We start from the raw sequence: 25,794 nt of genomic DNA on the forward strand, positions 1-25,794 counted from the left end.
AGCTCAGGGATGTTTACTGGGAAAAGCAGGAGCTCTTCCTGCGTGTGCTGAACTTTACAGAGCACAGCCGTGCCCCGGCATAGGAACAGCCTGGGAGCAGCCTGGGAAGAGCCACGGGATGTGGAGCAGCTGCTTTCAGTGTTTTATTAAAACAAAAGTGAAGGCCCAGTACCCGCCTCGCCCAGGCTTGGCTCTCCCACCGGGAAACTGCCGCCGAAGGAAGCTCAAACAGCAGGAAATGAGTTGGAATGAGGCAGAGCCCAGGTCTCAGCCTGCTCCAGGGTGGATCAGAGCCTTGGATCCAAACCAAGGGTGACCCACGAGTGATGGCCACAGAGGCAGAGGGCAGGGAGGAGGAGCAGCCAGCTGAACACCTGATCCATATGAATGAGGTGCTGTCCTCCTCCTCACTGATTTAACAAGTTTCCATTAAATCAACATGAAAGAGGGGAAATCCCAAGTCTAAATGTGGATGAGGAGGACTGAGCAATGGGGAATCACCCCAGGGGACACTGCAGGCAATAACAGGGCCTGAGAATTCACCCAGACCTAGGGAGAAGATTGTCCCGGAAGACATTAAAGTGAGATTGTACCTGATTAAAGTGAGATTGTCCCAAATTAAAGTGAGATTGTCCCAGATTAAAGTGCCTCAGCTCACTGAAGTCCCACAACAGAGACCACAAGGGGACAAGGGCGTCATCCCACAGGAACAGCTGGTGGGTGAGAACCTGAGCAGGGAGAATGTGCCTGAAAAAACCTCTGGCTGTGTTCACCTTGGGAAGTTTGCAAGGAGACGCCACTGTCTGCATTCAGCTGGCAAAGCTCATTAACAGAGGTGGCCTTTCACTGCCCTTTTCAAACGGGGAAATTCAGGCCCCTTCCCTGCCTAAGAGAAAAGGTGAATTAAGAGATGAAATGCCGGATGAGGAGGAACACCAGCCCGCCGAGCCCGACAACAGCCGTGCCCACCGCCAGCCGTGCCCAGAGGAAATCCAGGGAATCCTCGAGGCGGGTGTGCAGCTGCAGGACCTGCCGGCGGGTGCTCTCCCGGTCCCCGGAGTTGTCGATGACGTGGGTCGCCCACCTGCGCTTCTCCTCCAGGGGCAGCTGGGAGCTGATCCGAGCTTCGGCCTCGGCCACGCCCAGCCCGCTCCTCTTCATCAGCCGCGCCAGCTGAGTCTGGGGGTCACTGCCGGGCGGAGCACGGGGCTGAGCTGGGGGTGGGAGGGAACGGGGGATCTGCCTTCCTCGGGCACCAGGGGGAATCACTGGGATAAAGTGGGAATGCGAGAGGTGCCCCCTTGGCATTTCTGACACGGTCAGCCTGCGCGTGGATCAGCAGAGCCACTGCTGCCCGGGCCGTTCTCAGCATTCACACAGCCTGTAACAGCGCCCCAAATCCTGCCCTGATAGAGCACGGGCTGTGGAAGGCACAAAGGCAGTGAAATCCCCTCTATGAGGGTTCCAGGGAAAGCTCAGAAAGGCCCTCATGCACTATAAAGGGAGGTATTGCTTCTCTCAACAGGCTTTGCACCAGGGCTGAGGCTGAACTTTCAGCAGAGTGGAGGCACATGATGGTCCCATCTGAGAGAGGTGGCTTTGTCCCTGTCCTCGTGGTTCCCAGAGCACTTACCAGTAAACCAGCACTGTGTATTTCATAAACCTGGTCAATCCACGGGTCTCGAAGAGCAGAGGGATGTCGAGGATCACATAGCGGTAGCCTGTGGAAATGGCAACATTTCCCAAAAAATGGAACAGAGCTAACCCCCATTCCCAAATCCCTCATGCTGCACACACCATGGCCAGGAAAAGCAAAGCAAGCAGGAGTTCTACAGCTCCATGATTACAGCCAAGCACAGCAGAGCCTGCTGGCCCTCCTCCCTCTCTTAGGGAGGAAATGGTTTCATTCCAAGTTTCCAGAGGTAAAAAAAAAAAAAACAACCCTAACCTGGATGCTCCAGACCAAAGGTGAAACTGCAGAAATATAATGAGGAGCTGAAACGAGGAGCTGAAATGAGAGCAGCAGTGCCTGGCTGGCAGGAGCAGCAGCTGTGTGCTGTGCTGGCCTCTCCTGGGAAGCAGTGCCCACAGCAGGATCTGCTCTCCACTCCTTCTCTTGTCCAAGACTTCACCAGGCTGCAGCCATCTGAGCCAACATTTCCCAGCTCAGCTTTCCTCCCTTTATGAAAAGCTTTGGCTAAATACCTCCATTTTTCCAAGGGGAGCAAGGAAATCCCTGCAGACCTCCTGCAGCTGTGACACTGAAATGCAGGGGAAGCCTCCAGGCACAGCCCAAGGGCTGAACTCTCACCAAAACTGGCTGTTTGGTTTAAAACCTCTGACATCACAGGAAGCAGAGCTTGTTACAGTCAGTCACTGTCCCCCTGGTTCTCTCCATGCCTCTGCTCTTGGCCAGTGTTTGGGGAGATGGGAGATACCCTGCTGAGTCTGGGGGAGACAGTGAGCAGAGGGAAAAGCTCGAAGTCAAGACTTCACTCCCCTGTGTGTCCCCCCATCATGGGGACATCTCAGGCTGGTGTCCCCTCTTTATAATCCCCCTAAAACCGAGCTGCCCACAGCAAGTCAAGTCTTGACAAAGACATCATCATCCAAGGAGCCACCATTCCACCAGCACCTCCGCCCTGAGAGGCTTGTGCTGCCCTCTGATTTGATCGATCAGAGCTTTCCTTACACAGCAATCCTCAGAGACAACATCCAGCTATCCCAAATCATTAAATCCTGACTAATGAGGACAAAGCAGCCTACTGAAGCCACACAGCACTCTCGCCGAGGGCCAGGACAGCATCCGCCTCCTCAGCCCACAGCCCCGAGTTCAAGACTCCATCTCTGGCTCCTGGCATTCCTGCCTGTTGCTTCCTTTGTGCTTCCTCCTCCTCCTCACCCCGCAGCAGAGCTCGGCCCCGTGGTGCCCCAGCCTGTTCAGCTCTCCCAGGGCTCAGCTCTGATAAGCACCACGACTCCAGACTGACTCTATTAAGGCATCCGTATGGAGACCTCCGGAACAGCTGGTGATCTTATCTGGCATTTCCCCAGCCCAGCCTGACAGCTGCATTTGTTCCATTTATCAGGGGGAATGTGGGACTTTGGAAGCCACAGCTGTCAGCCCATCCCTCACCTTATCGACGCTCAAAGGGCTCCACAGCTTGCAGTGAAGCTGGAGCAGGCTGGGGGCAGGGAGGGATGCGTGGCCATTTCAGGAGTGTGGCATTATCCGGCAGGTAATCTCAGCAAAGCTGCTCCCAGGCCCTACAGATACACTTGAAACCGCAGAGGAAAGCGGTGAAGGGCAGCACTGAAAGGCAGGAGTGAATCAGGAATGAATCCTCCAAACACTGACACCAAAGGCCACCGCAGGCAGAGCACAAAGGCTGTCACTCAACGTCCCTTCCCTTCCTCTGTCATCCCTGTCCTTCTCCCCACATTCAAACCAAAGGCAGAGGGAGCAGGGATGGCTCCTGCTCAAGCAGGAGTCCTGGTAGGCTGGACATGGCCTCTTACCACGTACAAAATACTTCAGGATTTGCTTCAGCATCTCCTTCAGGATCTCAGGGTGGGTGATGGAGTTCAGCAGCCGCCGTTTCTCTGGCTGGGAGAAGATGATGCTTCCGAGAGCCTCACGATTTATCTCGCCGTTCTCCAGGAGGATCTCGGTGCCAAAGTGCTGCAGGATCTGCTGATGGGCCTTGGAGTGGGGCTGCACCACTGAGAACATCAAACAGCTGGGGGTGAGAGCCAGTTTTACAGCACAGTCGGTGTTTGCATCAGCAATCACCCTCAGATGGGGTTTGCTCATTCACTACAGAGCTGATGCTCGCCATGGCAGCACATCTGCCTCCAGCACATCTGTCCTGGCACCACATCTGCACAGCCCGGCAGCTCCTGCCAGCCCAAGGTCCCTCTGAGGCCTGACACCTGGAAGATGGAAGTCCTGCAGACATTAATTCAGCACCACAACCCTCCTGGCACGTGCTGCTGCTCAGGGTGAGCAGTCAGCAGGGCGGGCAGGAGGACACGGTGATGGCCACATGCCAAGGCTGGGGGAGCAGCTGGCCTGAGCCAATTCCCACCAGGGATGGAGCAGGGAGATCCTAAAGGAACCAGGACCAGCTGAAAACTTCAGCACTGCGTGGATACTCACTGCTGTTAACTTGGCTCTGGATGCTGCTGAGGTGTTTTTTTAATTGTCTTTCACATCAGCCACTAAATTCTTCAGGAAAATGAACAGAAAAACCTTCTAAAAGCTCAATCCCCAATCAGCCCTTGCAGGGGCTCTGACGTTACAGGAGTGTATAACTTTAAAGCCACCAAAAAAAAAAAATCCCCAACAAAAGGGATGAAGCAATAAAACCATAATTAAGCTCCAGCTGAGGGTAACCACAGCGAAGGACAGACCGCAGATAATCATCTCTCCCAAATCCAGGAACATTGCCACAGGTTGTAACCTCAGGCCAACCTCATAAAAGTCTTTAAGACCAATTTTTTTCTCCTGTGGAATATCACATGGAGGCAGTTTCAGGATGGGTAAAATCCATATAGTAAACAAACACATATAAAAAAGGAATTGGTGCAAAATAAAGTGATTGGCAGAAAACTTTCACAGAGTATCTGTAGTGTTTTCCTACCGTCTCCGAGGGCTTTTAGCACCTCCAGCAAATTTCCTGCACCTCCAGGGGAATTACAGTGCAATAAAATGTTAAAGCATCACAGCTTTGAGTGGCTACACAGTAAGTTCTTCACCAAACAGAAAAACTCAGGCACTTCCAAATGCCACCATTGTTCAGCAGCAGACCCCAAACCTGCTGCATGCAGGGTCCACAACCCTCAGCAACCCAGACTGGTTTGGGGGGAAAGCCCACCCAGTGCCACCCCTGCCATGGCAGGGACACCTCTCACTGTCCCAGGCTGCTCCAAGCCCCATCCAGCCTGACCTTGGGCACTGCCAGGGATCCAGGGGCAGCCACAGCTGCTCTGGGCACCCTGTGCTCTCCTCATTAGCCTGGTGGGGTGAAGGGATCAATACCTCACAGGTAATCAGGGAAAACAAGGTGTGCTCTGGTCCTACTGAGTCAACAGATCTGGGATTTTGGGGTTTTTCTCCAGCCCAAGCAGCACAAGCATTTTGGTTTTTGGTTTTTTTGGTTGTTTTTCGATTGTGCTTTTTTTGTTTTTGTTTTTGTTTTGTTTTGATTTTTTTTTTTTTTTTGAGCACATGAATTTTGTGGTCTGATCTCTCCATATCACCAGAAAAACAACATCCAGCACAGAGGGACATTGTTTTTCAGGCACCAACGTAACTGAGTGACAGGATGGGTGTCCTGGGGCTCAGGGGGCGTGTTGGACTAGCCAAGGGATCCCATTTTACAGGGAACCACATTTCTTTTCGCCCAGAGCTGGCTTTCAAAGCTGGGAAGCATCACACACCAGGGGATGGAAACTCAGAGTACAATCTCCCCACGGTGTTTATTAGGTCATGATCTTTTTTTCTTTATTAAAAATATATCCCCGTTCCAATCCCCCCTGGGGCAGCCGGGACAGGGGAGCGGGAGCGAAACCCTCCTGCGATGTACCCAGAGCACCCTCTGCCGTCAGCGATCCCGGTTGTCAGGGGAACCTCGGGGAGCAGGAGCAGCTCTGGAAAACTCACCCTGCCTGGCGATAACATCGGCATCGATCACGGCACAGCCCAGCTCCCGCAGCACCGCCACCACCGAGCTCTTCCCCGACGCGATCCCACCCGAGAGTCCCACCAGGAACATCGTGCTCTGCGAGGGAAAGGGAAGAGTGGAAAACGTGCCAGGAGAGGCCGTTCTCTTCATGCTGAGCACATCAAATATTTAGTCCCAAACAGGCAACTTCATTCAAAGCTCATTTTCCTACTTTCTCAGGGTGTCACGGAGACATCAGCAGGATTTTGGCACCCTCTGAGCTGTGTTTTACAGGCTGGAGGACAGTGCTGGATTAAACAATGCTTCTCTGGATCCCCCCAGCTCTGGATGTGCCACTTGAGCCAGCCCTAAGTTCCTCCAGCTGCTTTATGTCCAGCTCCAGCAGCTCATTCCCCTTTAGCATCTCCACTCATCAAACCAGAGCCCCACCTACAGCACCCTGAGCCATGGAATCATGAACGGGTTGGATTGGAAAAGATCTTCAAGCCCATCCAACTCCACCTTCTGGTATGGGCAGGGACAGCTCCCGCTGTCCCAGGCTGCTCCAAGCCCTGTCCAACCTGGCCTGGAATGCTTTCAGGGATCCTGGGGCAGCCCCAGCTGCTCTGGGCACCCTGTGCCAGGGCCTCTGCACCCTCACAGAGAGGAATTCCTTCCCAATATCCCATCTGGCAGTGGGAAGCCATTTCCCCTTGTCCTGTCGCTCCAGGCCCTTGTCTAAAGTCCCTCCTGGAGCCCCTTTAGTGCCTGGCAGGGGCTCTGACCTCTGCCTGGATTCTTCTCCTCTCCAGATGAGCACCCCCAGCTCTCCCAGCCTGGATCCAGAGCAGGGGGCTCCAGCCCTTCATATATCTCCATGACCTCCTCTGGATCTGCTCACAGAAATCAGGAAATTCCTGGCAGGTTTGTTGAGGGTGACCCAGGAGCAGTGAAAAAGGGCAGAATTCAGACAATATTTGAGCCAGGACTGGGACACACTGAGCCAGGCCTGAGATGGAGAGCTCTGCTCAATCCCTGCAGCCAGGTGTTGGAGCTCAGCCACCTCTGACACCAGCAGAGCCCACAAGGCACTCAGGGAATCCCATTCCCACACCACTGGCAGCCCTAAGGACAGGGAACTCACAGCTCTGAGCAGCAAACTGGTGTCTGTGAGCTGCCCTGAGCACAGACCTGTGCTGCCCTTGGCCCCCCTGGAGGGGGTTGGTAACACTGCCCCCACACAGACACCTCCCTGCTCAGTGCAGACCCTGCAATCCTCTAGATCCTGCTTGTGTGCTCTCAAAACCAAAAGATTCAGCCACACAGAGGCAGCTCTGGAGAGCTGAGGGGACTGTGAGTATCTGCATCCCAGAAACACAGCACCCCAGCAGGGTACAGAGCCAGTGTCCCTGTGCAGCCCAGCCCAGGCAGCTGAGTCCTGCAAACCCCGGGGACAGCAGCTGTGACTTTGCTGTCACCTCATCCAGGGTGACAGCAGGGCTGAGGGGCTGAACCTGCCACAGCCCAGCCTGTTCCAGCTGAGGAGGAATTGGCTCCATCACCTTTGGCAGGAGCCTCAGGCTGCTGGCAGCCACCCTTTGGCTTCCCCTTGCCCCGATCCTGCTCCCTCCTGGTAGCCCAACCCCATCAATCTCAGTCATCATCGCTCTGCCTAACCTGCTTCTGACCTCCACCCTCCCTCCAGACATCACCAGCCCCCCAAAAACTCTGCCCACAAAGGAACCAGGTCCCTGCTGCCCACAGTGCCCCCCACGAGTGGCACCCCAGGACAGCAGGTGGGCACACGGGGCTGCAGGAGGGCTGCAAACACAGCACTGCCACCCTTTGGCTAGAAAACAACAAAAAAAGACACTTCAGTCACAATTCAGTCCTGCAAACAGGACCCAAACCCACAGTTTGGGGGGGAGGAGGGGGTGGGCAGGTCCTGTGGCAGCTGGAGGCAGAGGGAAGGGGCAGAGCTGGAGCAGCAGCAGCAGCACAAGCTCCTTCCCTTCTCCAGACAACAGACGGGATAGCTCCAGCAGGAACAAGGGGAAATCCAACAGGAATCAGAGAGGGCCAAAATATGAATAGCAAACAGCAGTGATGGAGAGGCTGATGTACACCCCAAGCAGGACCTGGACCCCACGGGGAGCCTCTCTGGTGTTACAGGGGGCTTGGAGGGACAGAGGGGCTGGTTATCGATCCCAGCAGGTTAAAATCCTGCTTTATCCTCCCACTGCTGCAGCCTCTGAGGGACAACACTGCACCAGGAGGAGCTGGATCACAGCAGTGGAGGCTCCTGCTTTGTAAAAATGCACTGAAATAAATGCACTTTGTAAAAATACACTGAAAACTCTCCTGCCCTCGTAAACAGGGCTTTAACTGCAGCAAGCCCAGCGTTCTGCCCTCCAGCCTCAGCTGGGACTTGCTCCCAAAACCCTGCTATTTCTGTCCCTCCTCCACAGGAATTACTGCAGGGGAAAGCAGCCCTTGGAAGGGTTATCCTGGAAAGCAGGGCCAGCCAGGGATCTGAACACTTGTGCTGTCCAAGGGCCTGCACAGATCTCAGGCATCAATATTTAACAAGCTCTGGTTTGAACTGCACACGAGGGGAGAGGGCAGCTTGCTCCTGCAGATGTTACTGGCAGGAGCCAGAACTAGCTTTCCCCCAAATACACCATTTTTGGGGGATGTTTTAGTTCCAACTAAACCAGACATGGGGAAAAACCAGAACAAGAGCCACAGAGGCTGATCAGGCTGGAAAACGGTGAGCTGTTCCTGCACTGAGGAATGGGGAGATGCACCCAGAGCACTGAGGAAATGTTTTTCAAAGAATTAAGTGCCCAAAAATTCCCGTGTCCCACCTCCTGGGGGTTTTTGAGCACAGCACAAGCTGCCAGCCTCAATCCATCCATCCTTCAAGCACAGGGAGTGGGGATGGAGCTGGACCTGTCCTCCAGCACCATCCTCACCCGGCCCTCCTCGTCTCTGCTGGGGCTGACAGAGCTGGTGTTTGGCTCGAGGAGGCTGCAGCCAAAGGGAAGAATCACCAACACATGGTTAACTGGCGGGGAAAGAGCCGCCGCAGCAAACACCTTGACCGACCCCGCGGGGCGCCGGGGCCGCCATGGCCCCCGCCCTCACCACTCACCCTCCGCCCGGCTTCACGCGCGCCGCAGTGTCCCGCGCGCCTATTGGCTGTCGGGAAGAGGGGGCGTCTCTCCCAGCCAATCGGCGGCGCCCTCGTTAGACTCGACCCATCCCTCAAGCAGGAAGCGGGCGGAGACGCGAGCACCGCGGCCTCGGCGGGGAGCGGGCGAGCGAGGGGACTGGCCGCGGCTCTCCGTCCGCCGGGGCATCCACGCGGCTGCCCGGTGTGAGGGAGTCCTCCCGCCACCGGCGGCCCGCCCGTACACACCCCCAGAGACTGACGGGAATTGTAGTTCCGGCCCCAGCGCAACCCGGCCCCCTCAAGCCCACGCAGACTACCACTCCCGGCATGCCTCACGGCCCGCCGGCCAATCGCGGCGCGCTTTGTTGCGGGGGTGCGGCACGAGCGGAGGCCCCGTTCAAGATGGCGGACGACAGTGAGACAGCAGTGAGGCGGCCACCGGCGAGGCCTTCGCGGCCGGCGGCGGAGGAGAACGACCACGAGCATTGCAGCGACTGCGAGAACGAGGCGGAGCATGGCTCCAACCGGGGGTGAGCGGCGGCCGGGACCGCGTGCTACGGCGGCGGCCGGGCCCATTGAGGCGAGGAACGGCCGGGAAGTGCGAGGCGCCCCGCCCCTTGGGTGCGCTGATTGGTCGCTGGGCAGCATTCCGGGCAGCGATTGGTCGAGGCGCCGGTCAGTCTGGCGGGGGGGGCGGTGCCGCTGGCGCCCATTCACGCCCGCTGCGGGAGCGTGTCCGAAGCTCAGCAGGGTCGGGCGCGGCCGCGGCGTGGATGGGTGACGGCTGCGGTGCCTGCGGGGCGGCTGGCTGGGGCCGCGAGTGCCTTTTTCGGGCAGAAATGAGCCCATTTAGCATCTCTCCCTGGCCGTGCGTTAGGGCGTGTCTCCGCACATTCCCTCTGCCCTCCTGCAGAAGCCTCAGCCCACTCGTGGCAGCTCCATCCCCGCGGTGACACGCAGGGTGGTGGCACGCGTGACGCTGCTTTCCGGAGCATGTGGCATCCCCGGAATAATCCCGGGTTTCTGCACACTCATCCCGTCGTTATCCTAAACACAGCCCAGGGTTTTGCAAAGCTCTGCCTACATTGTCTCGTGGTTGGAGGAGCGCAGCCTCCAGGGGTATGGAATGGGGGAATAACAACAACAACAACAAGGCAGGGAGCGAGCACAGGCAGCGAGGCAGGTCCTTATCTCAGTAGGGAAGAGCTGGAATGCTTAACGTAGCACCCTCATTACTCACTGCCTTAATTAATACGATGCAAAGCTGCCTCACTATGCCTGGGATTTGAAGGAGAGGCTCTGTCCCGGTTCCTGTTGGGAATGGCAGCATCAACGTGTGGCTTTCCAGAGCTTTCCAGCGGTTCTGCACTTTGCTTTTCCTGCACCTGAGCCTCCCTGGGCTCCTCCTGCTCTCCTGGTGCTTCCCCAGCCCTGCAGAGCAGAGACCACAGGCTTGGAGAGCCCTTCTCCCTCCAGCAGCAGCTTTCCATTGGCAATCCCCCCTTCCCAGGAACCCAAGCGAATAAAAGGTCACACAAGAAATATCACAGAGGCTTTTTTTATGACAGCACAGCTGCCCATTTATATTTCATTTGCCTCCCGGGTGTGGCACCGTGTCTCAGTTTAATCGGTTTAGCTGTGCTTGGGGAGATTTTTATTTTCTTTCCCTCTGACATGATTAGGTTTGTGGAAGCCAGAGCTGAGCAGAGGAGACGTGGTGCTCAATCACTGCTGCTCCCCAGCCCAGCGGTTCCTCCTGCCCTTTGCCAGGAAAAGGTGTGTTCTGGAGCCCTCCTGGGGTCCTGGGCATCACTGGCCACCTCGAGGAGCTGGGCCACCACAGGCAGCCTGAGGAATATCCAGTAGGAAATAGTTTGGATAGCTTGGGAAACAACAGCAGAAGCGTGGCTGGTGGGCGCAGCCATAAGGAGCATGAGGCAGGGAGGCTTTGGAGCTCTCTGGCAAAGCCCCAAAAACCACCAGGGAGAGACCAAGTGGTGGGAAGGAGGATGGTGTTCTTGCTGCATGCACAGTCATTAATTCTGTTGATTCCATAGCATCCATGCCATTGCAGCGGGGTGTGGGAGTGTTTCTGGTCACCCCAGAGACACTGTCCCCAAAAACAGGGCAAGGGAAGGGCTTTGAGCTGCCAGGCTTTGTAGAGCCACACTCTGAGCCCTGCCCGTGCCAGTTTGTGCTGGGACTCACTGGATCTTGGCCCTGAGGTTTAAAACATGAAAGTATTCCTTAGTGAAAGCGATACTTCCTTTCCTTTTAAGGACAGGAAAGAGGAATTGAGTTTCCTCAGCCTCAGTCCTGTGTCAGCACGGGGAAGTGGCTGCACTGCTCTCTGCTGTGGCTATCCAAGCTGATTTTCCAAAGAAAATAATCCCATTTGGTTATTTTTCATATTTCCTTTTGTGTGAAGGGGGCTGCTGTGTCCCTGGTGGCTGGGGAGGATTTATTCCCTGGATCTGGAAAGGCAGGAGCATTGCCTGGGCTCAGCCTGGTGGGGTTTGTCACCTCACAGGCAGCGAGGGCAGTGGTGACAGCATGGGAGTGTCCCAGTCCCTGAAACAGTTCAGAACCACCTGGGGAGGCTGTTCCAGGCCGGAGGAGTTTGGGAGTGCCCTGTGGCACAGCTGGATGGGGTGTGAGGGGACAGAGGGGCTTTTCCAGAGGGGCTGCAGTGGGTTTGGCAATCCCTGCCTGCTCTTGGCCACAAAAAGGGGTTCCTGGGACAGGCACTGAGCTCCAGCACGTGGCATCAGTTGTGGGTGTAGGGAGCACACTGGTGGCATGCTGGGCTCTGGGAGCTGAGCTCTGCCATCTGGAGATCCTCCCTTCCTCCCTGCCACAGTCCCTAACGAGATTACAGAGATTACAGCCTAAGTACCATGCCTGATTAGCCCCTGGGATGGTAGAAGGATTTTCCAGCACCTAAATACAGAGCAGGGATCTACTCCTTCTCATCTGCCACTTTCAGCCTCCCACCGGGCTGGGGGAGCTGCCCACAACTGGAATTGTTCCCCTTGTGCTGCCTCCCTCAGCTTTGGGAACACCCATGGTTCAGGGGTGGATAATGGGTGCTGGGCACCAGTTTGTTACCGGGTGAGTCTGGTGTTTTCCAGCCTCTGGAGGGGCTGAGCTGGTGGAACAGAGCCAGTCTGAGCAGGTCTCACCCTGAACAAGCCTGGTTGCTGTCTTTAAGTGCTTCCAAAAATGTAATTTCAAGATCACTCAGGTCACAGGGGTTGTTTTCTGGGCAGTGGTTGGGGCTGGAGCCTTTGCCTTCAACTCAAGGAGACACCTGGAAACAGGAAAGGAGGGATTGGAGTGCCAAGTAATGGCCTTGGTGGTGGGGATGCCTTTCCCAGGAGAAGGGAAAAGTGTTTTCCTTAGCCAGAAGACAGACCATGGTGATCCCACTGGGAGCTGGGGGATGTTTGCACAGTGCAGCCAAGGTGCCTTTGTCCAGCTGCTCCATCTCTCGGTGCACCTCGGAGTGCAAAGGGATATGGGAGGAAAAAAAGGCCTTAAGTGCAGCTGGGAAGGCTGTGGGATGTGGGATGTGAGCTGGGCTGGCAGCTCACCCTTCCTGGGGATGAAACTGCTCCAGCCCTCAGCTTTGTCAGGCCAGCTGAGATTTTGGGTGGTGGTGGCTTGTCCCAGGACAGTGGTGGGGCATTGTCATGAATGTGGGGAGTATCTGGGGGGTGTAGCTACCCTGGGGAAAGAAGATATTTCCTTTCCTAAATAGATGTAAAATAGAAAATGTCTGCAACTGTTGCTTCTCTGGGTGTAATGAGTGGAACCTTTGGGTTTTCCAGCATTTTCCCACATGCTGGTGTCTCCTCTGCCAGGTTGGTTTTCATTTCCTGGAGCAGGGCCCTTCTCCAGGCCATGCCACCTGGAATGCAAAACCTCATCCCACCTTCTGCCACCCTGATTTCTTCCAGGTCACGACAGCTTTGCTCATAAATCAGGGAGGAATTTTCTCAGAGCTTTCACCTGCGAGCCCGGCGTGGCTGGGCTGAGCTCATTAGCACCAAGCTGGGAGTTGGCAGCTCTGATTTATGAAGCAAAGCAATGCTGACAGAATATGAGGGGAGCATTTTGTCTGTCACAGCTGACACCTGCAGCATGCCAGTGTGCAGGTGAGCTGGGAACGTGTCTCTCCCCTTTGGAAGGGGCAACTTCCAGTGTCAGCCCTTGAGGTGTGCTCAGGAATTCTCCTGGTGCTGTCAGTTTGTGGTGTCAAAATTGATAGGAAACAGTTTGGATTTGTTTATTGCAGCTCCAAGGTGGCTCATCCCAGGACTTCAGTGAGGTCAGGATTTGCCTGTGCTCCTCCCCAGAGAGTTAAAAAAGCCATCACACATTTGTCACTAAAATCAATAGTGGTGTCAGCAGCGCTGTGCTGGCATTGCTGCGTGTTTATTGCAGCTCCAAGGTGGCTTTGCTCATCCCAGGACTTCAGTGAGGTCAGGATTTGCCTGTGCTCCTCCCCAGAGAGTTAAAAAAGCCATCACACATTTGTCACTAAAATCAATAGTGGTGTCAGCAGCGCTGTGCTGGCATTGCTGCTGCTGTCGTGTCCAACAGCATCTCCCAGGTGGAGGCAAAGCCCTTTCCTGGCAGTGGGAGGGAAGGTGAGATTCCCAACAGGGATGGTGCAGCAGCACCACGGGATGTTGGTCCTTGGAGCTGCTGGTCCTTGGAGCTGCTGGTCCTTGGAGCTGGGACCAGCAGCTCCAAGGCTTTGCTCCTGCTCCTCTCCCTTCATGTTCTTCTGCAGAAGAAGGGGGGCTTCTCTTCACCCCCTTTTGTGGAGCAGCTTGCCCTGAACCACTGCTTGTTCCCACACCAGGAATGCTTCCATCTCCTGGTGTCCCACACAGGCTGTGCTGATGGATGGGGATCCTTTTCCCCAGCAGGTGCTGTCTGCAGAGGCTCTGCTGCTCTTCAGGTTTTATCCAGAGGAAAAGCTTCCCCAGCCCAGCAGCTCTGTCCTGCAAACCATCCTTCTCTGCTCCCCAGGGCAATGCAGCCCATCACAATGGCTCTCTATTCTACATCCCAGCTTCATCCCTCCAAAAACATTTCTCCATCCACTTTTCCCCAGTTTCATAACCTTCTTGCTGCTCAGCCCAAGAATTGCACAGAGTGGGACCTTGAAGATCATCCAGTTCCACCCCCTGCCTTGGGCAGGGACAACTTCCACCTTCCAAGCTCTGTTTTCCTCTCAGCTTCTGCTTGTTCTGGCCTTGCTGAAATAAATAGTTGGATGTTGCTCCAATATAGTTTTCAACACTTTTTTTTTTCCTGCTCCACCCTCTTCACCACTATCTTGTGTTTGATAAAGACACTAAACTGTGCTTTTGTGGAGGGATTCCAGGCTGGTGCCTCTGGGCAGGTCAGATCTGTGGGGTTGTCCCTGCTGTGGGAGTTGTTTTGGGGTGCAAGGAGAGCACACCTGTGTTGTAGAATAGAAATGCACTGGCTGTATCCTGACCCTGCTGGGCAGGACAGAGCTGAGCCATGTGCTGGCAGCTGGCAGAGCTCTCCTGGCCCTGTGTCCCTCCCTTTCCCCTCTCATCCTTCCACTCAGACCTGCTCCAGCCTCTCCAGAACTGGATTTCCCCCTGAACCCTGACTGTCTCAGAGGCTCTGGCCAGCTCCCAGCTCCCCCACAGCAGTGACTGTCCTGTGTCAGCTCATCCCATGCAGGAGCACGAGGTCATCACCATGAGTTGCCATTGCCATGCTGGGAGCAAGCACCTCTCCTGGGGTTTGGCACCAGGATGCTGCTGGAGCAAAGGCCAGGCTCAGGGAGGGGTTTCACACCAGCAGCTCTTTGGAGATGATCGTGATCTGAGTGTCCAGGGCTGCCCTGCAGCTCTGGAAGGAGGAGCTGTGCCCTGGTGTGGGCACTTTCCACCCTGCACTCCCAGAGATACGCTGCTCAATCTCAATTTTCCAGCTCCAGCATAACAATGCAGTAATTTTCCAATAAACAGCCTCATCTCCCTAGACCATTACCTCTGCAGGTGACACTTGGCACAGTGTCCTTGGCCAGTGACCTCTCTGTGGTGCCTGAACCTGCTCTGGGGCCTTATCCCTGGAGCTGGACCAGTCTTTTCTGCTTCCACATCTGTCCTTGGGCTTGGAGAAGAGGAAGAAGCCAAAGCTGAGCACCTCACCACACCTTGGTGAGGGTGGATATGGGCACAGGTGTCAGAGCAGGGATGTGGTCACTGCAGCACGGGGCACAGTCCCCACTGCCCAGCACACCTGTGGGGTGAGGGGTGTTAGTGCTGGTTCCTTTTTGGGAGCTCCCAGGGAGTTCTGTGCCATGGGGTGGGTGCTTGGCTGCACCCTCTGTGCACAGAGTATTCCCCTTCCTGGAGACTTGGACTCAGCAGGAGCCTGCATTTTCTTTAGAGTGCCTCAGAAACCAAACAAAAGTTCTCCCAAAAGAAAAACCCAAGGCTCCAATGATCTTTCTTTTGTTCCTCAGGGGCCTGAGTCCAGCAAATGACAGTGGAGCCAAAAAGAAGAAAAAGAAACCCAAACGGAAGAAAGAGAAAGGAGGAGGAGACCAGCCTGACCAGGCTCAGGACCAGCCAGTGAAGGTGACCAACCCCTTCCCGGAATCCTGGCCCCCCCACAACAGCCAGCCCCATCCCAAACCTCTCCAGTGTTGCTTAGGCCAAGGAAAGAGTTCCCAGCCCTGGTTTTAGGCACTTGTTTGCTCAAAACCCTTCAGATTTACAGTGATTTCCCAGCCTGGCTCCATGTGTGGGAATTCCTGTTGGTGCAGAAGGTGTTTGCAGAGCCCTCCAGGGATAATGCAGTCCTTGGCTGGATATCCCAGCCAGTTCCAGGGTCAGACTAACACCTCCAAGTTACTCTTCCCAGCCAGCAGCTGCCTGTCACAGGCAGGAGCTGCCACCTGCCAGCTCAGAGTCCTGCCCGCAGCAGCACGGGGGGGACATCTGGTGGTGTTGATTTTTGGCTTGATGATCCCAAGAACAGCAGCTGGGGAGAGCAATGTCTGTCTTATCCCTCTGGGCTTTGCCTGATCCTGTCCAGCAGCCAGTGATTGAGGAAGCAGCATGGGACACACAGGTTTGACCCTCCTGGCCCTCTTGTCCCCTCTGGTCCTGTGGCAGAGGAGACACATCAGCAGAGGCTGGTTTCTGTCTGATGCCAGCTCCTGTCCAAATATTTTGAATATTTTGTCCATCTGACATTGCAGAGGTTTAAGCTGGGGCTTTGTGTTTTTCAAACTAAAATCCTCAGGGATCAGAGAGGAGCTGGGGTTGGAAATTCAGTGCAGAGCCATCCACCCTGAGGAAGAGGAGGATGAAAGTGTCTTTCATCTTGACTCAACCTCTCTGCCTCGACCCAACCCCTGGTGTCCAGGGACTCCTCTGGAAGCTGCAGTTTGTGGGTACAGATCCAGCTTAGAGAGAGGAGGCTGAACAATGAGAGAAAAGCCACTGAAAGAATCTCAAGTGCTGGGTGTGGGTTGATCCATCTGCAGGATGTCAGGTGGGGAGGTTTGCTCCTGGGGCTCACAGCACCCACTTAACTGAAGTTTAAAGCATTTTCAGAAAATTCTTCCATCCCCTTTGTCCGGGGAGTGCCTAGAAGCCAGATCTAGGTGAGGGGCAGCTGGCTGGTGAGAGGGTTCATGCATCCTGTCAAGGACTGAGGATGGGAAGAGAGGTTCCTGCCTGCTCTCCCTTTCCTGGCAGCACCCAGGACAGGACCAGCTCCACATTGCCCTAATGAGGAGCCCACATACAGACCTGCTGGCTCAGCTTACTCATTTTGTCTTTCCACCCTCCTTCTGTGCCCTCAGGTGAACTCTTTACCTGCTGAGAGGATCCAGGAGATTCAAAAAGCCATCGAGCTCTTCTCTGTAGGTCAGGGACCTGCCAAAACCATGGAGGAAGCCAGCAAGAGGAGCTACCAGTTCTGGGACACACAGCCAGTGCCCAAGCTAGGTATGTGTAGCCCCTCAATGTCCTGTGGGCCCTGGGGGAGGCCTTGTGGTCCCCAGGCTGCTCCAGGAAGCCCCCAGAGAAGCCTGGAGGTGCTGATCTGTGGCCACCAGGTGGGTCCCTGCCTGGCCTAGGCTTCAAAGGCACCAAAACCACTTCTCCACAATTCAGCAACGTGAATGCAACTGACTAGGTGGATGGGGAGGGTCTGAAGAGCAGTGCAAGCACTTCAGGGGGTCCAGAGGGACATGGAACCCCTTCAGACATCTGACCTGATGCCTCCTGCGTTTGGATCCCTTAATCCCCATCCTTAGCCCTGGAGTTGGGTCTCCCCAGCCCTCTGTACCCAAGGTTTGTGTGTGGTGTTGCCACATCCTGAGCTGGGCTCAGAGCTGTCCAGATCTCTCCTTCCTGGAGGTTGAAGCTTCCCAGACAGAGATCCTTGGTGTGGGGTGAGCTGGGGCAGGGAGCAGCTCAGGGAAGCAGGTGCAGTGCTGAGCTGCCACATCCTTGTTCTGCTGGGCTCAATCCCTCAGCACAGGCAGGAGCTGCAGCTGAGCCAGGAGAGGGGGAGCACAAACATCAAAGCAGCTCCACCCCAAGCTGCCATGAGCATCTAAGGATGGGGAGCCCCATCTCTTGGTCCCCTGTAAACATCCCAGTTTGGGCCTTGCTCCAGCCCTTCCTCTTGCTCCTGACAGCCTGTGGCAGTGATCTGCCACTGACACTGTGGCAGGGCTCTCAGAGCAGACATGCCAGGAGAGATGCCTGTCTGGAAGGCTCATTCCCAGGCTGATTGGGGTGCCAGGGATAACTTTACGTTAGTCTCTCCTCATCTGCATCCCTCAGAGCTCAGGGAACTAGAGAGTGAGTCCAAGCCCACAATTTTCTAGATTTATCCAAAACTTGTCATGGCTTCAGACTTGCTGCTCTTCAGTATTTCCCTTCATGGGTTTGTGTAATTTTGCTGCAGATGCAGTGTTTGATTCTCATTCCATTTGTCCACAGCACTGTGAGGCTTTTTTGGGTCTCAAAACCTTTCCTGGGAGCAGCAATCTCAGCTTTAAGTTGGGAAAATCACAGTGAGGTGGCATGTGGTCATGTGAGACAGCAGAGTCTTGCATTTGCCCTTTTTTTTCCAAGGATACTGAGCATGGGAAACATCATTTCTGCTTGGGAAGACCCTGGGGAAAGGGTGGAGGGTGTCTCCTGGGGAGTGGGAGGCACAAAGCAGCTCGTTCCTCCCAGCACCAGTGGCTGTGCCTGGCTGCTGGCCACTCACTGTGTCCCAGCACTCCTCGTGGTCCTGGTGTGCTCTGGCTCATGCCATTATGGGCATGGGGCTATTTAGGGCTGGATAACAGAAGTGCTGTGGGATTTTTGAGGCCAGATCTCAAAACAGTTCAGCACCTGCTCAAAACAGAGAGGGCAGCCAGAGGTGAGTGTTTCTGGAAGCTGCCTGGGGTGGGTGTGATGGGGGAAGTTCTTGCTCTGGGCTTTCATCACCTCCCCATTGCTTGGAAACCTTTTCAATGCCTTTTTAAGGGAATTCCTAATTAGCACAACTTGCTTTTCCTGGCAGCACTGAAGTGATGCTGCTGGACTGACATCCCTGAGACAGCCAGAGCTCGAGCTGACATCTCCTGGCTGAATTAGGGCCTTTAGGAGTCAGTGGTTTTACAACAAAAGTTGTGTTGTTCACTGCAGCTCTCCTTTAGGCACAGTGAGCAGGAAACCCTGACACTTGCCAAGTGGCAGTGGCCAGAGCTGGCAGGAGATCACTGTCCCATGGAGGGCCTCACGGGAAAGTGCTGGCCCAGGCTGGGATTGTGGGGATGGGGGAGGATCAGGCATCACGTGTGGAGCTGGAGGATGCAGCTGTGGCTGTGTTTGGTCACCCAGTGGGCTCCAGCCTTGCCCTGGAAGTTTTGATTCCCTGCCCATTGTCACATCCCAAACTGGCTGGGTGAAGTGACAATCCCTGTGCCACTGCAGGGCTGGGAGACATGAGCTGAGGTGTTGTGGAGGCTTGGCCTCACACAGCAGAGAACTTCTTCATGCTCCCTGCTGTGTGTTCCAGGAGAAGTGGTGAACACCCACGGCCCGGTGGAGCCTGACAAGGACAATATCCGCCAGGAGCCCTACACCCTGCCCCAGGGCTTCACCTGGGACGCCCTGGACCTGGGGGATAGAGGTGTGGTGAGTACAGGCAGCTCAGCACACTCCTGTTGGAGTGTTTTGGGTGGCACTTCAATGCTTGGAATGTTGGAGGTGGTTTTGGGGATGGAAATGTGTCCTTTACCACAGCAGGTGACTGTGGCTCTGTCACACCTTGGGCTTGGATGGGTCTTTTTACCCATCCCACACTGAGCAGTTTGGCCTGTTTTTTTCAAGGGGATGTAAGGATGCCTGAAGCCTGGAGTTCTCCTGTGAGAACCCCCTTTAGAGCATGACCCACCTCCCTGGGAGATGACACAGGGCTTAGCTGTGTCCTGCTGCCCCCCCTGCTCTGTTGACACTGCTCCAGGACCCCGGAGCAGGGGCATGTGCCAGGAGTAGGGGCACGGCTGCACATGGTGCCCCAGTGCTGTGGCCACACATTAAGTGCTCAGGGTCCTGACTGAGAGCAGTTGATGGCTGAGTAAGCTCCTTAACCTGTGTGCTCTGTGCTGCAGCTGAAGGAGCTGTACACACTGCTCAACGAGAACTACGTGGAGGACGATGACAACATGTTCCGCTTCGATTACTCGCCCGAGTTCCTGCTGTGGTGAGTGGCACCAGGAGTGCAGAGCAGGGGTGTGGGATGCTGACAAGCCTGATCTTGGTGACAGGGCTGCAGCTGCCTTTGCTTATCCCATCTCCCTTCTTCCTGAAATGTTCCTTCCCCATCTGTCACTGTGTACAGTGTCCCAGGGACACGGTGAGAGGGGCTGTCACCCAGCCCTGCCTGCTTCTGGCTCCTTCAAGATATGGGAGCTTAAAGGTGGATTTTTCTCCTCTTTGGTTTGATCCCTCAAGTGTTTGTGAAAATCCCAGTAGCTGAGAGACTCCTCAGTGCCCTGGAGCTGTGGGATGAAGGCAGCTGCCAGCAATTACCCTTGGAGTCCTGTTGCAGCAGAACTGCTGTTTCCTCAGGGTGTTCCTGAATCCAGGAACAGATGTGTCCCTAGTGAGGACTGGCCGTGGGGGGCAGGTATTGCCCTGGATCCCAACAGTCCTTGCCACATCCCTGTCACTCTCATCCTCTTGCTGGCCAGCAGGACTCAGGGTGTCCCAGGGCAGGGTGGGAGGCAGGAGCAGACACACCAGGGACCTTGGGTGGGAGGTGACAGCTGAGGTGTGTCCCCTCCCCAGGGCGCTGCGTCCTCCAGGCTGGCTGCCCCAGTGGCACTGTGGGGTCCGAGTGGTCTCCAGCAAGAAGCTGGTGGGATTCATCAGCGCGATTCCAGCCACCATCCACATCTATGACACGTGAGTGCTGCTGCATTTCTCATCCTGCCCCTTGCTGGGGCTTTGGGAGAGCTCAGGGGGTCTGGCTCCACTGTCTTCCCCAGCACACAGCCAGACCTGCACCGTTCAGCTTTGGAGATGTTTTGCTGCTTGGAGGGGAAGGTGGGGTATATTTAAGGGTTGGCAGGGAGGTTCTGGGCAGGGACATCTCTTAGTTAACCATTACCAGATATTAAATAACCATCTGGTAATGGTAGTTAACTATTGTGAAGGCTGTTTTCTTCAACGAGGTGGGTTAACTTAGGGCTCTGGCTTACAGAAATCATCCATGGTTAGATGGAGATGTAGAATCATAGAATATCCTGAGCTGGAAGGGATCTCCAAGGATCATCCAGTCCAGATCCTATCCCTGCACAGGGCAGCCCAACAATTCACCCTGTCCCTGAGAGCATTGTCCAAACTCTCCTGCAGCTCTGGCAGCCTTGGGGCTGTGACCATTCCCTGGGCAGGAGATTCCCTGGGCAGTGCCCAGCACCCTCTGGGGCAGGAACCTTTCCCTAATTTGCAACCTGACCCTCCCCTGAGACAGATTCAGACCATTTTGCGTGGGAATCCCTGGGTAACAGCTTAAGGGGGGTTCTCCAAAAGCAGCCCCTGCCCCTTCTCTGAGGTGTTGACTCCTCATTCCCTTGAAGGGGTTTGGAGGTAGATTGCCCAGGGTGTTGGTCTGATCCTCCCAGGTCAGGACAGCCAAGCCTCATGCTCTGCATTGTTTCTTCCCCAAGAGAGAAGAAGATGGTGGAGATAAACTTCCTGTGTGTCCACAAAAAGCTGCGCTCCAAACGGGTGGCTCCGGTTCTGATCCGTGAGATCACACGGAGGGTGCATCTAGAGGGAATCTTCCAGGCTGTTTACACTGCAGGAGTGGTGCTGCCAAAGCCTGTGGGGACTTGCAGGTGAGTGTCTGTGGCTCTCCCAAGATCTCTGTCTGCAGACCTTCCCTTCCCGTGGTCCCCTCTGTGGCCTGTAGTGTGGCCAGTGTGGGATTCCCCGGGACAGGGGAGAGTGATCGCAGTCCAGGTCTCTCCTCCCACGCTGTCCTTCCAGGATTAAGCGCACTGGCTTTGCTCAAGCTGCTCATGTAACACAGGAGAGGAGGCTTTGGCAGCAGGATCACCTCAGAGCCGTGTTGCTCTCTGTGGGGAGCTGCTGGCCTGATGTTCTCACTTGCCCCTGCAGCCCCCCCGCTGCCCCAGGACGAGTCTCCCACTGCCACTGTGTTTCTGCAGGTATTGGCACCGCTCCCTGAATCCTCGGAAACTCATCGAGGTCAAGTTTTCCCACCTGAGCAGGAACATGACTATGCAACGAACCACGAAGCTGTACCGGCTGCCTGAGGTGGGTGCCAGCCAGAGCAGAGCTCAGGGCTTGCTCCTCCCTGGGCAAGAGACACAAAGGAGGTGGAGGTCAAGTCCTCTGCCTGGAGACCCAGGGTTTGTTCCACGTAGTAAATGACTCTGTCAAGCAGTTGTGCTTTATTTAATCTTTATGTATTTTTGCCTGGGTTACCTGCATTTTAAGGGCAAATTCTTGCAGTTAGAGGACCCTGTGAGCTTTTGTTTGCTGGTGAGTCATAGCCTGTCGTTCTGGTAAAACGAGCAGGCAGATGTGACAGCCTTCATCTGTCCAAACACAGCCTCAGTGTGACCTTGGATCGAGTTAGTCTCTCATTCTTCAGTCATACTGATCAGTTCTGGCACTGCAGTTATCCTGCTGGGGAAGTTCCCCAGCTGGAGATGGAAGAGAAAGAAGCAAACTGCATTAAAATTGCCACCACCTTTCCTGACCTTGTTGGCTCCTTTCTGTCACCCCTTTGGGGTGCAAAGTGCTGCTTTCATGCTGGGCAGCTCCCAGCTCCTGCCTCCCACAGCCACACAGACAGCAGTTGCTGGGCTGGAGCTACTGGTTTTTGCATAGAAACTCAGCCCCAGAGCAGATCTGGGCTTGCTGAGCCATCCCAACCCTAAATTAGTAATTGAGGCCAACTGGGAATAACATCTTGTGGAGCCTGGGACATGTCTCCCAGCCTGTGCCTGCTGTGAGTGGGAACAGGAACCTGCAGGGAAGCAGAGTTTGTGTTGTTAGTGGGTAGGAGCACTTCCAGTGGGACCTGACCTTGCACTTGGGGGTTTGGGACATGCTGTGCTCTCTGTGATCTTTGCCGTTGGTGTCACAGCAGATCACATCCATCCTTTGCTGGGCGCAGAGGGCTGGGGGGCTGAAAATGGGCTGATGTAAGCAGAGTGTCTCTGTGCTGCTCGTTGGAGAGCCCTTGGGTGATGAAAAGCACTGTGCAAGCCACAGAACAACTTGTCCCACTTTCTGCAGACTCCCAAGACTCCCGGCCTGCGGCCCATGGAGCACAAGGACATCCCTGCTGTGCACAAGCTCTTGACTGAGTACCTGAAGCAGTTCCACCTGACACCCGTGATGAGCAGAGAGGAGGTGGAGCACTGGTTCGTCCCTCAGGAGAACATCATCGACACCTTCGTGGTAGAGGTGAGGGGCAGGAGCAGGATGGGAGGGGTGTTTTCCTGGGCTTTTGCCTCTACTGGAGCTGTGTGAGCAATCAGGGAGGAGCTCCATGCCCCTCCAGGATGGGAATTTGCTGGAGGATGATGCTTCCATGCTGGGCCCTGCAGCTACCACTCCAACTGGGAGAGCCCCTCTGAGGCTCTGGCCAGGCTTTATCCCAGCCTGACATGTCATGATGTCCCTTCTGCCTTCCAGAGTGCCCCAGGAGAGGTGACAGACTTCCTGAGCTTTTACACCCTGCCCTCCACCATCATGAACCACCCAACTCACAAGAGCCTGAAAGCTGCTTATTCCTTCTACAACGTCCACACCAAGACGCCTCTCATCGACCTCATGAGCGACGCGCTCATCCTCGCCAAGTCGGTGAGTGCTGCACTCAGCCCTTTCCTGACCCAGACAAGGGGCAGCTGAGAGGTGTTTTAAAAAGCTTTTATTCCATTTTCAGTCTCATGTGAAGGGTGAGACAGTACGGATGTTATAATTCACGCCATCACAATCAGAAGCCAATTATTTCCTAATTACAATACGCTATAAGTGGATCTTGGCCTATCAGCTTTTGCTACACCATGCTGTAAATGCCTTAAAGCAAATAATCTCATATTACCCTTTGTGAGCCTTCTGTCAGGCTTTGAGAATTCTCTACAAATCCATTTCCCACAGGTAAGGGATACAGGGGGGGCTGGCACCGTGGGGCATTGGGCAGCTCACAGGAGCTCACCAGGAAAGTCACTGGGCAGCTCACTGCAGGCTGGCCACCCTCAGGTTTGTGGGAAGGGCTTGTTCCCAGGAACTGTAAAAATCCAAATCTAAAAGGATCTGCCACCCAGGGGAGGGATACTGGGGTACCTTGAACCTTCCAGCTTGTGGTGGTTACTCATGTCCTACAGCAACCTGAGCTCTTGCCTTTTTCTGGGATTCAAAGCCAGGCAGGAAAGGGGGCCAGGCTGCTCACAGGTGGGAGGAATGCCCCAGCACAAAAGCAGGAACTGATGGCTTCATGTCTCCCTGTGCAGAAAGGATTTGACGTCTTCAATGCACTGGATCTCATGGAAAACAAAACCTTCCTGGAGAAGCTGAAGTTTGGGATCGGGGATGGGAACCTGCAGTATTACCTGTACAATTGGAAGTGTCCCAGCATGGCACCAGAGAAGGTCAGTGCTGTGAGGAGGGGTCTCAGCCCCACAGCCCTGGGGACATGAGTTGGCTGTCACCCACAGCTCAGCACTCCAGCCCAGCTGGTGTCCTTGCAGTGTCCCACACGGTGAGGGTGGATCCCTCTGCCATCTCCTGTGCCTGCAGAGTGTGTCCCTGGGGAGAACCCTCCACACTCATCTTCCAAAGCTAATTTTACTCCTGGATTAGTGCAGGTTGAGTCCTTCCCCTCACACCAACTCCTTCCCTCTAAGGAAGGAGGCCAAGCACAGAGGAGACAGCAGAGGGCTGCAGGGTGACAGATGTGACACGGGGGGTTGTGACAGTCACCTGTGATCCCTCATGGGACATGGGTGTCACTGCACAGCCCTGGTTGTCAGTGTGTCCTGGTGGGGTGGGAGGAGCAGCCACTCCTCTGGAGAGAACAGGCAGGCTGGAGCAGGACCTGGGACAGAGGAGCTCTGCCACCACATGCAGGGGGCTGAGCCACAGGATCCCAGGATGTCATTTGTCCCCAGGGCCAGCAGCCTGTTCCCCACTGCTCCCAGAGCTGTGCAGGGTCCCCATCTGCCTGCCCTGGGCCATTCTGAGGCAGCACCTGGTTGCTACTGTCCCTCCACTCCAGAGAGGTGATTCAGCACCTGTCCAGTCCACAGCCACCGTGCAGAGGATGGTGCTTGAGAACCAGAATCTACCCGGCTACATTGCAGCTAATTAACAGCTAATTAATGCCTTGATGGCAGTCATAGGGCTTTGGTTCCCTGGTGTGAAGCCAGGTCTGTCTCTGGGCACAAGCCCTGTGCCCTAAACCAGCCTCACTTGCCTGCTGAGCCTCCTAGGAAGCCCCAGTAGGTTCCCAGGATGTGCCAGCAATTCCTTCTTTAACTGGGAGAACTGGAGTTGGGAGAGCCTGATGCTGGGAATGTTCCTGTGGTGGGGCTGCCTCGGGGTCCACTGGGTCAGAGTGCGTGACAGGCCAGCAGCACGTCCTGGAGGGTCCCCAGCAGTGCCAGCTGCCTGTGGAGGGACATGTCCAGGGACCAGGCTCTTGGGAAGCAGCTTCTCCCAAGTCACAGAATCATGAAATGGTTTGGGTTGGAAGGGACCTTAAGAGTACCCCACTTCCTAGCAGAGGTGTTCCATCCCTCTACTCATCATGAGCTGACAAACACCCTTGGCTCATGAATCAAGGCTGTCTCATAACCTGATGGGGTTTGTCACACACCAAACATTGGTCACCTCCCCAGATCAGAGCTGGGCATGGCCCCTGTGCCCACTCAGCCACAAACCCAGGGCTTTGCTGCTCTCAAATACCCCAAAACCAGTGGGGAAACCGACACAGACAGCACCGAGCCCTCCCAGCATGGCTGGGAACGGAGCAGAGGACACCTCCTGACCCCAATTTCTATCCTGATCCCTATTTCCAGGTTGGATTGGTGCTGCAGTAAGGGAGCCCTTGCCAGGAGAGCGTGGAGGAGCCGGGCCTGAGGAGGTGCTGCCCTCATCCTTTCTGCCAAAGCCGGAGCCACGCCGGGAGAGGGGCACCGGAGCCGCCCGCTGCTGTCAGCCACCTCCTTGTTTGATTCAACTGCATCCTCCTAAAGACATGATCAAGGGAATGTAACTGCTGAAACTAGATCATGATTGGCATATAATGGATTTAACGGGTGAATAATAAAAGTATATATTATATATATTTTAAATCTTTCCTGTTCCCCACTGCCATGAGTTACATTCGGCTGCT

At 55.2% G+C, this 25,794-nt stretch overlaps 2 protein-coding genes across 3 annotated transcripts; one reads left to right on the plus strand and one right to left on the minus strand.

Annotated features, from left to right (window-relative positions):
* Positions 1-130: 130 nt before the first annotated feature.
* On the minus strand, positions 131-9,201 carry DCAKD (dephospho-CoA kinase domain containing). Of its 2 annotated transcripts, none has more exons than XM_041399015.1 (5): positions 8,821-9,201; positions 5,666-5,783; positions 3,520-3,723; positions 1,634-1,721; positions 131-1,189 (listed from the first exon to the last, which is right to left on the minus strand). In XM_041399015.1, the coding sequence occupies exons 2-5, from the start codon at positions 5,775-5,777 to the stop codon at positions 904-906; spliced, it is 690 nt and encodes a 229-aa protein (XP_041254949.1). In that variant the 5' UTR covers positions 5,778-5,783; positions 8,821-9,201; the 3' UTR covers positions 131-903. The 2 variants fall into 2 exon arrangements, with proteins under 2 accessions (XP_041254949.1, XP_041254948.1); XM_041399014.1 differs by lacking the exon at positions 8,821-9,201 and adding an exon at positions 8,534-8,666.
* Positions 9,202-25,742, plus strand: NMT1 (N-myristoyltransferase 1). The gene is made up of 12 exons (XM_041399013.1): positions 9,202-9,371; positions 15,362-15,476; positions 16,712-16,856; positions 18,934-19,052; positions 19,529-19,620; positions 20,208-20,324; positions 21,089-21,259; positions 21,593-21,701; positions 22,692-22,862; positions 23,094-23,261; positions 23,912-24,049; positions 25,478-25,742. The coding sequence occupies exons 1-12, from the start codon at positions 9,244-9,246 to the stop codon at positions 25,496-25,498; spliced, it is 1,494 nt and encodes a 497-aa protein (XP_041254947.1). The 5' UTR covers positions 9,202-9,243; the 3' UTR covers positions 25,499-25,742.
* Positions 25,743-25,794: the final 52 nt, after the last annotated feature.

This window comes from Onychostruthus taczanowskii, unplaced genomic scaffold (assembly GCF_017590055.1).
Source record: "Onychostruthus taczanowskii isolate IOZ18803 unplaced genomic scaffold, ASM1759005v1 scaffold151, whole genome shotgun sequence".
Taxonomy (NCBI): domain Eukaryota; kingdom Metazoa; phylum Chordata; class Aves; order Passeriformes; family Passeridae; genus Onychostruthus; species Onychostruthus taczanowskii.

Coding starts and splice junctions, on each gene's coding strand:
- DCAKD (XM_041399014.1), bottom strand. CDS start 8,584: ATGGATGGATTGAGGCTGGCAGCTTGTGCTGTGCTCAAAAACCCCCAG. Junction 5,784..8,533: donor TGCTCAAAAACCCCCAGGAG/GTGGGACACGGG, acceptor TTTCCCTCGCAG/AGCACGATGTTCCTGGTGGG. Junction 1,190..1,633: donor TACACAGTGCTGGTTTACTG/GTAAGTGCTCTG, acceptor TCCGCCCGGCAG/TGACCCCCAGACTCAGCTGG.
- NMT1 (XM_041399013.1), top strand. CDS start 9,244: ATGGCGGACGACAGTGAGACAGCAGTGAGGCGGCCACCGGCGAGGCCT. Junction 19,053..19,528: donor ACCTGGGGGATAGAGGTGTG/GTGAGTACAGGC, acceptor TCTGTGCTGCAG/CTGAAGGAGCTGTACACACT. Junction 21,260..21,592: donor AAGCCTGTGGGGACTTGCAG/GTGAGTGTCTGT, acceptor GTGTTTCTGCAG/GTATTGGCACCGCTCCCTGA.